Source organism: Oncorhynchus masou, chromosome 1 (genome assembly GCF_036934945.1).
Source record: "Oncorhynchus masou masou isolate Uvic2021 chromosome 1, UVic_Omas_1.1, whole genome shotgun sequence".
In the NCBI taxonomy this organism is placed as follows: Eukaryota; Metazoa; Chordata; class Actinopteri; order Salmoniformes; family Salmonidae; genus Oncorhynchus; species Oncorhynchus masou.
In genome coordinates, this window is record NC_088212.1 from 75222516 (window position 1) to 75236769 (window position 14254).

At 39.4% G+C, this 14254-nt stretch overlaps 2 protein-coding genes across 4 annotated transcripts in view; both read right to left on the minus strand.

Annotated features, from left to right (window-relative positions):
- The window catches only part of LOC135550597 (DENN domain-containing protein 2B-like), a 98889-nt gene extending 88859 nt beyond the window's left edge, over positions 1-10030 (minus strand). For 2 of the 3 annotated variants that reach the window (XM_064981563.1, XM_064981580.1), the window contains exon 1: positions 9532-10030. The gene's annotated coding sequence lies outside the window, so the exon portion shown is untranslated. Of the gene's footprint in view, positions 1-1339; positions 1497-9531 lie in introns of those variants that run through there. The other variant, XM_064981571.1, reaches the window with a different exon arrangement.
- Positions 10031-10190: 160 nt separating this feature from the next.
- Positions 10191-14112, minus strand: LOC135550611 (transmembrane protein 9B-like). Its single transcript, XM_064981593.1, has 5 exons — positions 13637-14112; positions 13196-13287; positions 12730-12838; positions 11908-12039; positions 10191-11626 (listed from the first exon to the last, which is right to left on the minus strand). Exons 1-5 carry the CDS (start codon positions 13712-13714, stop codon positions 11471-11473), a joined length of 567 nt encoding a protein of 188 aa, XP_064837665.1. The 5' UTR covers positions 13715-14112; the 3' UTR covers positions 10191-11470.
- Positions 14113-14254: the final 142 nt, after the last annotated feature.

Sequence of the window (14254 nt, forward strand, 5' to 3'; positions counted from 1 at the left end):
GGCTAAGAAAAAAGAACTGACACAACTTTTGACACTTGTGGGGCAGACTTGTGGCTGGATTATCCATTGCTGCATGTATAGCCTAAACCCAGTCAAATTATGGTTTAACTGTGACATCCAATACAGTCATTCTCTGTGGGCTATATTCCACTTAGATCCTGTTCACAGTCTATCACATGGTTTCCCCATGAATCTTAAACCATTGAGGGAACAACACAGATCTACAACTCATCATCAAAGTTGGCAAACTGACATTGAATTCCAACAGCTTTAACAGGATAGTGATGATTATATGGCTTATAGGCTAATAGTATGCCAAGCATGTAATTTAGATGGCAGTAAATAAAATGGAAAAAGGCACCCTAAAGCTGTGTGGCTCCACTAGACATTGGGTTTCTATTATGGGTGATGTGTGGACACTGGGCATAGCAGCATACATATAGCCTACCAGTCTTACCCAATAACGGGGTGTGTGTATGATATCATACACATTGTCTGATAATGCCGGCCTAAAAAGCATCTGGTGACATCCCACCCTTGCCCCTGTTATGCAAGCCCTGGCCAGTGAACAGAGGGGCCTTCCAATCTTGCTGCTGACAATCCAGTCCAGTGAGAAGGAAAGGTCATTGTTAGATGTGCACAATAGACAGTCTGTTCGGGAAATGTTCAAGAAAAAGAGCTTGCAGCGGCAGCGTCTGCCAAGTTGCAGTGATAGTGATAGCAGGAGGTACCCCTGGAAAGAAAAGCTCTGGAAAAAACTTCATCTAACAGAGAGAAAAAATATAATCCACATTAGAGGACATAATAGGCTATGATTATGGATATTCTCACTCAACAGCATTAGTAAATCTGAGGCGGATGCAATCTCAGAACGTTTATTATCCGTAGCTCTCAAGAACCCAAGGAGGCCCAAGTGAGTTTACAGTTGACCCTCTTTTGAATTGAATAAATTATCTCGTGCTCCACAATGTAAACTTTAGTTTGGCATAATTTATTTAGCCTCAACTCACTCAGTTTTGTCATTCACATTATCTACTTGAAAGAGCTCAAGTGGGGATGTAACGCTAACAACAAGGATAGCGTTACATCCCCAAAACTGTTGTTACCAAATACGGTAAAATCACTAAAATCACTTCAGCGAAAAATGTATTGTGGGCTATACTTTAGGTTTGTCAATTGATACAGTCGCATATAACCACGAGATGAATTTGCGCTTTCCGAACTCTGTCTGTACAGCATTCGGATACTTTTGCTGCAACTAGCTATATGCTCGTTAACCCTTTATAAACTATCCCCAATCATGTAAAAAAATAAAAATTCAAATGGCGACCGGCTTTACCTCAGAGTCGCGCCTCATTTCCACAGCCATTTTTACCCCCAAAAAAATGCCAGCAAATATCAATCCCGTTAGATAAATTGTAGCAAAAAAATAAAACGTTTCGTTTTGCCGGATAGCTGCAGCTTTCCCACTGAACTGAGAGTCATGTCTTTCCAACCAAATCCCTCCCTCTTTGAGACCTCTGGAGAGGCGAGGGCTGGACTAGTTTCCATGGAGATGGGTTGCTTGCCCCCCACTTCAATGGATCTGGCCCCTTTCCTCTATCCCACACACAAGCTTGCAGCAGTTCTTTGTCTATTAAACAGTATATTTCATAGGAATGACCAAGAGAGTCAGATAGGCTCTGGAATTATCCTCAGGACATCATTATCATGTTGTCTACATTCCATTTGGATCTTTTTGACACTCTCTTCCTAGCCTTCTAACAGCATATAAAGAGAGTGACAGTTGGGAGTGCACAAGACAACGCTAGAATGGTCTCAAATACACACATGCCAGAGGGGTAAGAAAGTCTTCGAGTTGAAAACTAAAGTCAACAAGTGACTATTACAACATATAAAGTAGACAGCATGATGAGCCAGTACAGTATATTTCCACATTTGGAGAGAGAGATTTATTCATCAATAACAGCTACGAGATAGCACTATGTTTAGTTCTGGAATTAATAACTACTCAACTCAGCGTGGATATTCTCTCAGGGAAACAATTAGAGAAGATTTCTGTGTAATTGTATGGTTTTGCTGTATCCAACTACATATAACACAAACTAGCAAAATCACAATGTAACAAGAACATAATTAATAGGCCTACACACACGTTTCAACTACAGAATGGTACTCAGAGATGCAGAATTAATCCACTATTCATCTCAGAAGATAAAGTCAAGGAAGAACCTTTAAAGACCTGTGTCAATTAGTGAAATCATGTAATTTTGAACAGCCTCAAGGGCTTGATGATGAGGCTATCTCCAGAGGGAAGGGTTTGTCAAAGACATAATTTCAGGTCAAACTGAATTATGAACACACAGTTAATGATTTGGAAGACAGATGCCATGATTAGTCCAAACCAATTAACATAATACTTAACAAAAAACAAGTTAAGAAAACACTTATTTTACAAAACTATTAACAAGATCCATTAAATGTTTTTTTGACATTATATGTAATTATGCGAGGACATTATACTGGTTGGAGACATATCTCAAAGTAATAATTCAGATATTCAAAACAGTGAACACATGTTCACTGAGGACAGTTACCAGAATCCATGTACATATTAGCAGATGTGATTCCTTGTTGTTGGACTGCAGTGTGGATCCTGTCGCTCTGTGGTTAGTTTTATATAAGAGGGCTCTAGACAGGCTTAAACCTCATGCTCTGCTTTCCCAACATTAAGCCTCCCAGAGCACACATGCATGTTGAGAAACAACACTGCAGCCTGAGTCCAGACTAAACAATACCCAAGGGGGAGGATGCCTGCTATGAAGATCACCATACCCAAAGTTGTGTCTGTTTTTCGCTTTCTTAAGTGTAGGTTGCCTCCAAGTAAAACAGCCTTTTTAACAATCATTGTTGTAATTGTTGAGATTTTCGTTCTTTGTTATCAAAGAAAAATTTGGTCGGTAAACAATATGTGTATGGTCCGTAAACAGTATTTGTATGGTCCGTAAACAGTATGTGCCCTACCTTTACGCTACTGATTTCTGGAACATTTTCGATGCACTTAAGAAAAACAGGAAAAAATACAAACAAGCCACATGAATTCAAAGTATTGGAAACATGCATGAGTCAACACTCGAGTCCACTCAACCTTGCTCTGGTTAAGGCAACAGCTAGTGGGCCACAGCAGAATTTGAAAAAGAACTGAACATTTCTATCCAAAACAATTGGCACGAAGTCTACAATCAAGAATCAATGTCCCCTTTCACAGGAAAGGATGCAGAAGACTGACAATGGTCATTATAAAGCCTGTCTTTCATATCTACTCTATAATGAAATGCCTAATCATCACAAACAAATGTCAGTTTACAGCTTACCCATAAACCAATTATCTCATCAAACCCTCTGAGCATCAGCAGTAGAAACATAAATGGGGGAGATCAAATCTAAAGCCATTCCACTGGGCACAGACATCAGTTCAATATCTAGTTTCGATTTACATTTGGTTGAGTTGTCAACTAATGTGAATTCTGCGTGAAATCAACAAAAAATGGTGCCATGTCATTAGATTTAGGTGAAAAGTTGGGTGACAAATAGATGGAATTCCCTTACACTGATTACTTTTTTCAAATCCAAATTTCTTTGAAATTATGTGGAAACAACGTTGATTCAAAATGTGGAGTCGATCTACCTGTCATGAATAGAATCCACACCATACTTCTACCAAGTCTCCAACTACAGTATGTATCATATATTTTACTCACAGTGTGCACTATTTCATACATTCCCCCCCCCCCCTCCCCCCGGAGCATCCTTTCATTCTACTGACTGAGGAACGGAGGAAGTCGTAAGATGCAGACATCCGACTCATGTCCCATAACATGTCTCCAGGAAGTCCACAACTTTGTCAGTATGTCGTTTTACTCTGAGATCTAACTATACTGAGCAAAAATATAAACGCAACATGTAAAAATGTATACGATTTTACTGAGTTACAGTTCATATAAAGAAATCAGTCAATTGAAATACATTCATTAGGCCCTAATCTATGGATTTCACATGACTGTGAATACAGATATGTATCTGTTGGTCACAAATACCTTTAAAAACAAATGGGCAGGATCTCGTCACGGTACAGTGCCTTGCGAAAGTATTCGGCCCACTGGGACTTTGCGACCTTTTGCCACATTTCAGGCTTCAAACATAAAGATAAAACTGTATTTTTTTGTGAAGAATCAACAACAAGTGGGACACAATCATGAAGTGGAACGACATTTATTGGATATTTCAAACTTTTTTAACAAATCAAAAACTGAAAAATTGGGCGTGCAAAATTATTCAGCCCCCTTAAGTTAATACTTTGTAGTGCCACCTTTTGCTGCGATTACAGCTGTAAGTCGCTTGGGGAATGTCTCTATCAGTTTTGCACATCGAGAGACTGACATTTTTTCCCATTCCTCCTTGCAAAACAGCTCGAGCTCAGTGAGGTTGGATGGAGAGCATTTGTGAACAGAAGTTTTCAGTTCTTTCCACAGATTCTCGATTGGATTCAGGTCTGGACTTTGACTTGGCCATTCTAACACCTGGATATGTTTATTTTTGAACCATTCCATTGTAGATTTTGCTTTATGTTTTGGACCATTGTCTTGTTGGAAGACAAATCTCCGTCCCAGTCTCAGGTCTTTTGCAGACTCCATCAGGTTTTCTTCCAGAATGATCCTGTATTTGGCTCCATCCATCTTCCCATCTTCCCTGTCCCTGCTGAAGAAAAGCAGGCCCAAACCATGATGTTGCCACCACCATGTTTGACAGTGGGGATGGTGTGTTCATTGTGATGAGCTGTGTTGCTTTTACGCCAAACATAACGTTTTGCATTGTTGCCAAAAAGTTCAATTTTGGTTTCATCTGACCAGAGCACCTTCTTCCACATGTTTGGTGTGTCTCCCAGGTGGCTTGTGGCAAACTTTAAACAACACTTTTTATGGATATCTTTAAGAAATGGCTTTCTTCTTGCCACTCTTCCATAAAGGCCAGATTTGTGCAATATACGACTGATTGTTGTCCTATGGACAGAGTCTCCCACCTCAGCTGTAGATCTCTGCAGTTCATCCAGAGTGATCATGGGCCTCTTGGCTGCCTCTCTGATCAGTCTTCTCCTTGTATGAGCTGAAAGTTTAGAGGGATGGCCAGGTCTTGGTAGATTTGCAGTGGTCTGATACTCCTTCCATTTCAATATTATCGCTTGCACAGTGCTCCTTGGGATGTTTAAAGCTTGGGAAATCTTTTTGTATCCAAATCCGGCTTTAAACTTCTTCACAACAGTATCTCGGACCTGCCTGGTGTGTTCCTTGTTCTTCATGATGCTCTCTGCGCTTTTAACGGACCTCTGAGACTATCACTGTGCAGGTGCATTTATACGGAGACTTGATTACACACAGGTGGATTGTATTTATCATCATTAGTCATTTAGGTCAACATTGGATCATTCAGAGATCCTCACTGAACTTCTGGAGAGAGTTTGCTGCACTGAAAGTAAAGGAGCTGAATAATTTTGCACGCCCAATTTTTCAGTTTTTGATTTGTTAAAAAAGTTTGAAATATCCAATAAATGTCGTTCCACTTCATGATTGTGTCCCACTTGTTGTTGATTCTTCACAAAAAAATACAGTTTTATATCTTTATGTTTGAAGCCTGAAATGTGGCAAAAGGTCGCAAAGTTCAAGGGGGCCAAATACTTTCGCAAGGCACTGTATCTATGTGCATTCAAGTTGCCATCAATAAAATGCAATTGTGTTCGTTGTCCGTGGCTTATGCCCATAGCATAACCCCACCACCACCACTGGGCACTCTGTTCATAACGTTGACATCATCAAACCACTCGCTCACACGACGTCATACACGTGGTCTGTGGTTGTGAGGCCAGTTGGATGTACTGCCAAATTATCTTAAATGATGTTGAAGGAGGCTTATGATAAAGAAATTAACATTCAATTATTTGGCAACAGCTCGTGTAGACATTCCTGCAGTCAGCCTTCCAATTGCATGCTCCCTCAAAACATGAGACATCTATGACATTGACTTTGTGTGACAAAACTGCACATTTTTGAGTGGTCTTTTATTGTCCCTAGCACAAGGTGCACCTGTGTAATGATCATGCTGTTTAATCAGATTCTTGATATGCCACACCTGTCAGATGGATGGATTATCTTGGCAAAAGGAGAAATGCTCACTAACAGGGATTTAAGAAATTTGTGCACAAAATTGAGAGAAATAAGCTTTTTGTGTGTATGGAACATTTCTGGGATCTTTTATTTCAGCTCATGAAACATGGGACCAACACGTTACACGTTGCATTTATATTTTTGTTCAGTGTAGTTGTCTCTCAGACATGTCAAAGCCTCATAAAGTATAAAGAGTACTGAGTGGACTCTGACAGCTTTGTGCTTCAAATTAGCAGAGGTACTAGTGCTGTTTCATACTGGGAAAGTCTGGCTCCAGTAGCATGGATGCACAACGAAGAACAACCTCCTGGAATCCGCTGTGGTGTCGAGAAGTCTTGTCTTCAGGTTTTCTTCTGTACAATGTAAGCAACACATTACGCTGCTTCTCTGTCAGTGTAACATGAGAAAATCAAATACAGTCCAATCCTAAATAAGCACTACTTAAAGAGAGGCTGTTAATGTTTGTATAGGGCTAGTTTCACAAAAGAATGCAACCTTTTTCAATGCTCGGGCTCAGGAATTTGTCCACACAGTTTTGATGGCATAAATCTGTTTTAAAATCATCTCCCTGAGGTCTACAACTCTCCACCTTTTACCTTCCGCTAAAGCCATTCAGGCAAAGGGAAAAAACATACGACCAGGCCAGTGTTTTTTGGACCCGTTACAGGTCCAATGTAAAAGCCTCAGAAATTTGACAGTAACCCTCTCCAGTACACTGTTGAGCTTTCACCACACCCTTACCACAAAATATTCCTGTGAGAGCCTCTCCTCCGGCATCTGGAGATTTTAAATAGCCGAGGGCCAGCGGGTCAAGGGAGCTATGGAAATGAGGATGGGCCAGTCGCATACGAAAGCCTCCAAGCAGCCAAACAGCATAGGGTCTGATTGAATCGCAAGTCTAAACTGCTTGTTTTAACATAAAGATGTTTTTTTTAGGAACAACATATTCAATTTCAAGACAGGTCATGAGGCACCAGCAGTCGAGTCCTCTCATGTTGATGATGTCTATCCAATACTACTGTCCTAAGGCCTACAGCAATGAAGAGAGATGACAAGTCTCACACTATAAATACTTCCTCTCCACCTAAAGTACCAATTTACATCAAAATAAGCTTCAGGGCCTGTAGACTTTTCAGTGGTTCATCTAGGTTCATCTAGCATCATAAGGTAATTGTATCCATCTTATTTTATCCCTTAGCATAGGTCAATAATATGATTCGATCTCATTCTGTTGCTGAGAAATATCTCAAAATGGACAAAAAGCTGAACTTTTTGTTGTCACAAGGAAAGCTACTAGAGGCATATAAACTATTCTGTGTGTGTGAGAGTGTTTGTTATGCATACTTGTAATAGGTGCTACAGCCTCAGGCATCACTATGGCCCCTTTTGACTGTTCTCTCCATATGGAGTCCATTTGGAATCTGTGACCCATGGAGAAGGCTGTTACCAAAGGCTGCCATGAGACTTTTAAAAGATCTGCCACTGCTGTCCCCATGTACAAATAATACACATCTCCACAAATCTAAAGTTACTACCGCACATGGGATTTATTTTTAATTTTTAATAAACACCCGCCTATGTTTTGCAGCACTGTTGGAATTGGGCAAACACTTTAGGACATGATCCTGTGCCGTATTTGTTATCAGGGAGGAAATTGGCAGCCTCCAATCACATTAGCCTTCATCCTGATTAGTTCAATGTGTTAATGGTATTATAGCTGTCAGCCTCACATACTGAAAGTAGAGGAATATCCTGCACATTGTCTTAATTCTTGCTCCAGATGCTTTCTTAAAGGCCCAGTGCAGTCAACATTTAGTTAAATCTGTGTTTTGTATCATATTGTATAACAGCTGATTAAACTAATACTGCAAAATTGTGAAAACATTTGATCAGTGTTATTTCCTGATAATTGGTGGTTGAAAATACAATCTACACAGGACCTTCTAATCAGCCTGTTTGCATGGGCGAGAGTTTTGGCTTACATGTGTCATCACCAGGCGGTAAATTGCTTAATAATAGACCAATAACAAAGAGAGTTCCAAACCTCTTTGCCAATAACAGCTAGTTTTAAGTTTTACCCTCCCCACTCAGACCACTCCCAGACAGTCCAAGCAAAAACTAGCTCGATAATTTTTTTGCTAAAAAGTATTTTTGCCCATTTTAATGAAAAAATATTACAGTAAGTTACTTAATTGTTACTCAGAAATTATTTGATATTGATATAAAAACGGCTCCATTGGGCCTTTAGAATTACAGGATAAACACATGCATGGAATTATTTATTCTCCCTTATGAAAGAGATTTCTATTCTGAGATTTGGCCCCTCCTTAACCACAGTATTTACTCAAGAGATGTCTAATAATTCATATTATATATGTACTGTTATAGACAGGAATAAATCATACCAAATAGCCCATCATCAATTTCAAGCACAGAGAGTAACTGCTCTGCAAGGACCTACCTATACACTTTATTATCTTGCATTTCAGTGGCATTGAAAGGTTTTTCCAGACAGCAGCCATAATGTTAGTCTGACCATTGTCAGACTAACCTTGGGAAGGTTCTGACTGAAGCTTCTCCTGGAGGGATGCAGCCTCTATGAGCCTTGAAACGATTCCCACTGTCTGACACTGAGGCACTGAAGGGGGGATTGAGGAGACAGACCCTCTCCGTCTGTCATTAACCAAAGAGGGACAGATAAGAGCCTGGCCCTTAAAACACAGGATGGGTCCTATTAAAGGGAAGTACCTTGGAGTATTGTTTTTGTTTGGACATGCAATAATTCAGTTTGAAAGAGTTTCAGGTGAAAGAGTAGTTCTAATACTTTGACTTTCGTCCAGAAGCCTGCATTCCCTCAGGCATGAAGCAACATTTTAATACTTCAATAAAAGCACACTGCAAAGAAAGAAAAAAATTCACCCAAATTGACTGATATTCAAATGGTACAAAAGATTCATATATTATTATTTCAGATTGGGTACTTAGGGTAGTTCCTATAAAAGGCCTAAGGCGCCCCCTAGTTTATGTTCAGAGTACAGCACTTGATTTTGAGGTTACTGTATTGAATAAAACAATTTTGGGGAAACTGTTGATGGTCGTAGGTTATTAATTCAAACCAGCAAGTCACTCACATAAAAAAATCTCAACCTTTTTGTGGCAATTTTTTATGATTTTCTGCATTATTGCCCACGCAAGTTTCATAAAAAAGAAAATGCATGAATCAGTTTCATAAAACAGTTAATGCATTATATGAAGTCAAAATTACAATATATGGGTTACTTTATGAATAAATTAAAAGGAAAACGATCCTTACCTTATCCTTTATACACTTATTGGAGTATTTTTCAACAATCCATTCTTTGACAACGCAAATGTAGCTCTCTTGCCGAGTATCCTTATATCTGAATTTTCTGCACCGAGTGTAGCCTACTTTTTTCTGGATAACGGACTGCATGCATACAAAAAAATAAAAGGGGAGAACAGGAAACGATGACGGCAGCTTTGCAAAAGTCATTGAAAAGTAAATAAATGATCACTATTGTCTTGTATGATATCAACATACTGTCATTAGAGATCAATTTTATTTGCAAATTTATCCTGTAATTTTACTCCGTGTTCTATTGTTCAATGGTGAACTTGCGAAATAGACTGATTATTTTCGTTCAGATTTCGTGTCCTCTGGGCTATATTATGAATGATTGATTTTTAATGCATTAATACAATTTAAATCCATTGGTTATTGAAATTTCTCATCAGTTGTAGCATTGATGTTTATCGCCCTATGCATAGCAAAGCCCTGTACTAAAATGATCATATTGATAGAACTCCGAAGATATAGAGTACCTGCCATTTTGTGCGCCTATCAATGTCTGCATTAGTGCAATATGTTTTTTTGCGCCTATCAATGCGATCATCAATTTTGGCTAATGTATTTGACCCTTTATATTGAAGCACGACTCCTGGAGGATGGTCTAGGAATTTGACATCGTCAGCATTAAACAAAAGCATTATAAATATTACAGAAATGTATTTCAAATGTGATGTTATCACAGATAAGAGTTAACACTTTCATTAGGTCACCCAATAGTAGCATTTTCTACCCACTTTACAACCACCCTAGCTTTCCCAAATGATCATTAAAAAATGTTTTACATCTAGGACAGATGGCGGCATCAATACTGTCTAACAAAAGACAATGACAGTTATTTAAATTTTGAATAAAGGAGGATCTCATTCATGTATGATTCATGTCAAATGTATCTAAATGGAGAGGAGTAGATAGCTGAAATCAAAACAAGCAAGGTGCAGAGATGGTGTACATCTACTCTAGACAGTGACAGCTGAGGGCTCTGACTACAGTAACACACACATATATTCAAAGGAGAGGACTAATGTTTACATTAAATGTACCATCAGATGATAACTGTCATTAACTGTCAAAATGTCTCCCAAATGCTACATTATACTTAGCCTTACAGGAGAACATGATACAGGAGTGATCACACCACGAAATGCATACATCTGTACATCAACTTTGTTTAGGGTAAAAGGTTGTAAATAAGTTTATACATCACTTCTTAAAAACATGCTTTTTGACAAGAGACTGATGTTACACATTTTTACTGTTTCCAACTCATTCCCATCTTCTGTGTAGGTAGCAGATGTAACATTTATTGTAGAGGTCTTCATTAGTTTGAGTGATTAATTTTGGTATGATATTTTTTTGTTTGTTATTTACTCTACCCTCAAATGTCTCACCTAATTTCATTGGTGACTTGGCCAACATTACTGTTATCAGAAGCTACCAATATTACTGTAAAAGAGTGCATTGTCACCCATTGTTTCTACTTTATCAGAAGCCAAATATCATCATCAGCTTATGCAAAGTGGCACATATCCTCCATTTGGGGGGGGGGCAAAAACTAACATCTAACTTTCTATTAGTATTATTAAATCAGAAAGTATACAAAGTCATACAGACACTAGCATTATCTTAAGCCAAAGGTCTCAAACACAACGCCCCACTTCAACCTACTGATGCAGAGACCCTTTACGATCACCTCCTGAATACATAGAGCTATATGATCACATTTCATGAAATACAGGTCCAGTTGAGGATCAAAACACCAATAAGGATGAAGCTCGGAAGTTCGGGAAAGAATCAGACAAAATAGACAAAAAAAGAAGAGGGAACACCCAGTCACAGTAACATTGTTTGCTTCACCCCGGGTTTTTGTTTCCTGGGGATGGGTTTAGCTGAGCACCACGTGGCGGTCAAACACAGACTTCCTCTGTTCCTGGACCTGCCTCCGCCAGCGCTGCTGAGCGTGCTCCACTTTGTTCAGCATGTTGGGGCGAGAGGCCGAATGAGACAATACGTTGTGGGCGTTGGCGAAAGGCTGCTGGTCCTAAACCCAAAGAGAAACAGACATTACAGTGAGGAGGACAGTGAAATTGTGACAAGCTAGAGTTGACCTTTTTTTTTAGAAACATTTCCAAACATAATTCTCTACGAGCTATTCATCAAATTTACAGCATGAAAGAAATCTGAAAACATCCCCACATACATTGCCCCAACAAGTCACACAATACGAGATCCACAATCAAACAACAAAAATGTCATGGGTTCAACAACTGCTTTGACTTAAAGGCCACCACTATAGTTGGGATGGGCAACATGCACACATACCCCAACATCATCATCATTCTGAAGCTGTGAGTGTCCAAAGAGCCTCCTCTTCAGCATGGGCTCCAGCAGGGTCAGGTACACCATGTAGAGGAACAGTAGGCCCAGGATGGACAGGTAGATTATGATAGTGACCTGGAACACAGTGGACACAAATCAAAATAACATTTTATTTGTCACGTGCCAAATACAACAGGTAGACCTCACTGTGAAATGCTTACTTACGAGCACTTAACCAACAATGCAGTTCAAGAAATGGAGTTAATAAAATATTTACTAAATCAAATCAAAAAGTTACAAGACAATAACGAGGCTATATACAGGGGGTACCGAGTCAATGTGCAGGGAGACAGGTTAGTCGAGGTCATTTGTAAAATGACTATGCATAGATAATAAACAGTCAGTAGCAGCAGTGGAAAAACAAAGGGTGGGGTCAATGTAAATAGTCCGGATGGCCATTTGATTAGTTGTTCAGCAGTCAAACTCATTAACCCATTAGGCCTTGGCTGCCTGCAACCCATTGACTCCATTTCAGCTCCACAATAATAGACAAGAGTTGACTGGTTAGTAGCAGAGAACATGTGCCGATGCTATCCCACTTGGGCAACATCGTTGCGATATCCCATCGCCGAAATCGTAACGTCTCCTGTGTGTCAGGAACATTGAATAAAATTATATTTGAACCTACTTTGCCTGTTGTCCTTCTGCCGTTGGCAATTTAAGCAAAAATATCCACATGCAAGTATGAAGAATCATCTCCTCTCTGCTTTACCACATGACATGGCAGGATAGTAGATTAGATAGATTTAGATTTCCCAGACTTACCTTGATAGTTCCAGAACTCCTCTCCTCATATTTGCATTCACAACGCAGACAGTATGCTTCTACATCCTTTCCATCAACTGGCATTGGCTCCACAACATGAAGGCAGTTACTGAAAACAAATATACAATTAAATCAAAATATGTCTTTGAAAGCACAGTGAGGTTGAAGGCTGTAACAGTTCTCCAAATATGATTTGAGATCATTCATGACATTGTAAAATTACAGTTAGCCTACCCATACGTTCACCACACCTCAGACAGTGGTCACGTTCCACTGTATGCATCAACCAAATGGTTGCATGCCACATCATAGACTGTCATCGATTGACAGATTGTTATAACATATAGTGTGGTTAGCAGATAGGTAAAATACCCATCCAGGCGATGTAAGCTCTGGCAACATCTAACCAGTGGAACGCGACCGGTATGTAATCATCTTTAAATTACATCATGACAACACAACATACCAATCCTTTAGAGATACATTTTGTTTGTAGATCTGTCCATCGATGTCTCTGTATGGTGGACAGGTACATTTACACCGGATATCCTCTGAATTCTATGGGAAAAGGAGGGGAAAATGTTCAGGCTGTGATATCAGAGAACATGTAATGCCATATATGGTGATATAACTAGCTGCCTGCCTCCTAAAATAAGCTTACACAGCCAGTGGAATAATCATATTTATTGTAACTGTACAGAGCAGGTTACCAACTAGCTAGTTAGCTAACTTATCCATTGACTGTCGTCACAAGAAAGGACATACTGGCCTGATACATATTTGGCTAGCTAGCTAACTACAGTAACTAGACAGCTGCTGCCTCAACACCTAGCATTAAACAATGTCAATATAAATTGCTTTTATGCATTTAAAGCAGATGATAGTCATGTGAACAACAAGAGCCTACCTTCGCATCCGTCGTCTGTGTTGACATCAATAACAAACCGACAAAAGAGAGCAGCTTGAAGGCAACGCTCGACATCATTTTTCTATGTTGAAGTACCAGAATACAAGCTATTGTGAAACTGGAGAAACGATATACTGAAATCAGATACACGTTTTTTTATAAACAACAATTATTCTGCTAGCATCAAACATTTCCTTCGACTGATCAGCTGACATCTCTTCCTGTGCGCGTAAATAGCATTCCCCAGGTAAACAGCTTGTCGGAACAAAAACCTATAGCAATGATGGCCTTTCTTTGAGGGTCCTTGCTATCCGGAATCCTTGGGACGTGCATACCCCTCTTAGATTATCTCATAGAACAAAGCGTATAAAATATCCTAAACCTGCGTTAACAACAGACCCTAATTTTTGGCGTTTTATCCATAAACCATACGAGGAACCATGGCGAAGTTAGAGCCTACAAAAAGACGCCATTACTATGTATCTTTATAAAGTTAAAATCTTAAAAGGGAGCCGGGGCGTCAGGTTGCCTAGTGGTTAGAGTGCTGGACTAGCAACCGAAAGATAGCAAGATCGAATATCCGAGCTGACCTTTTAAAATGTTAACTTTATAAAGATA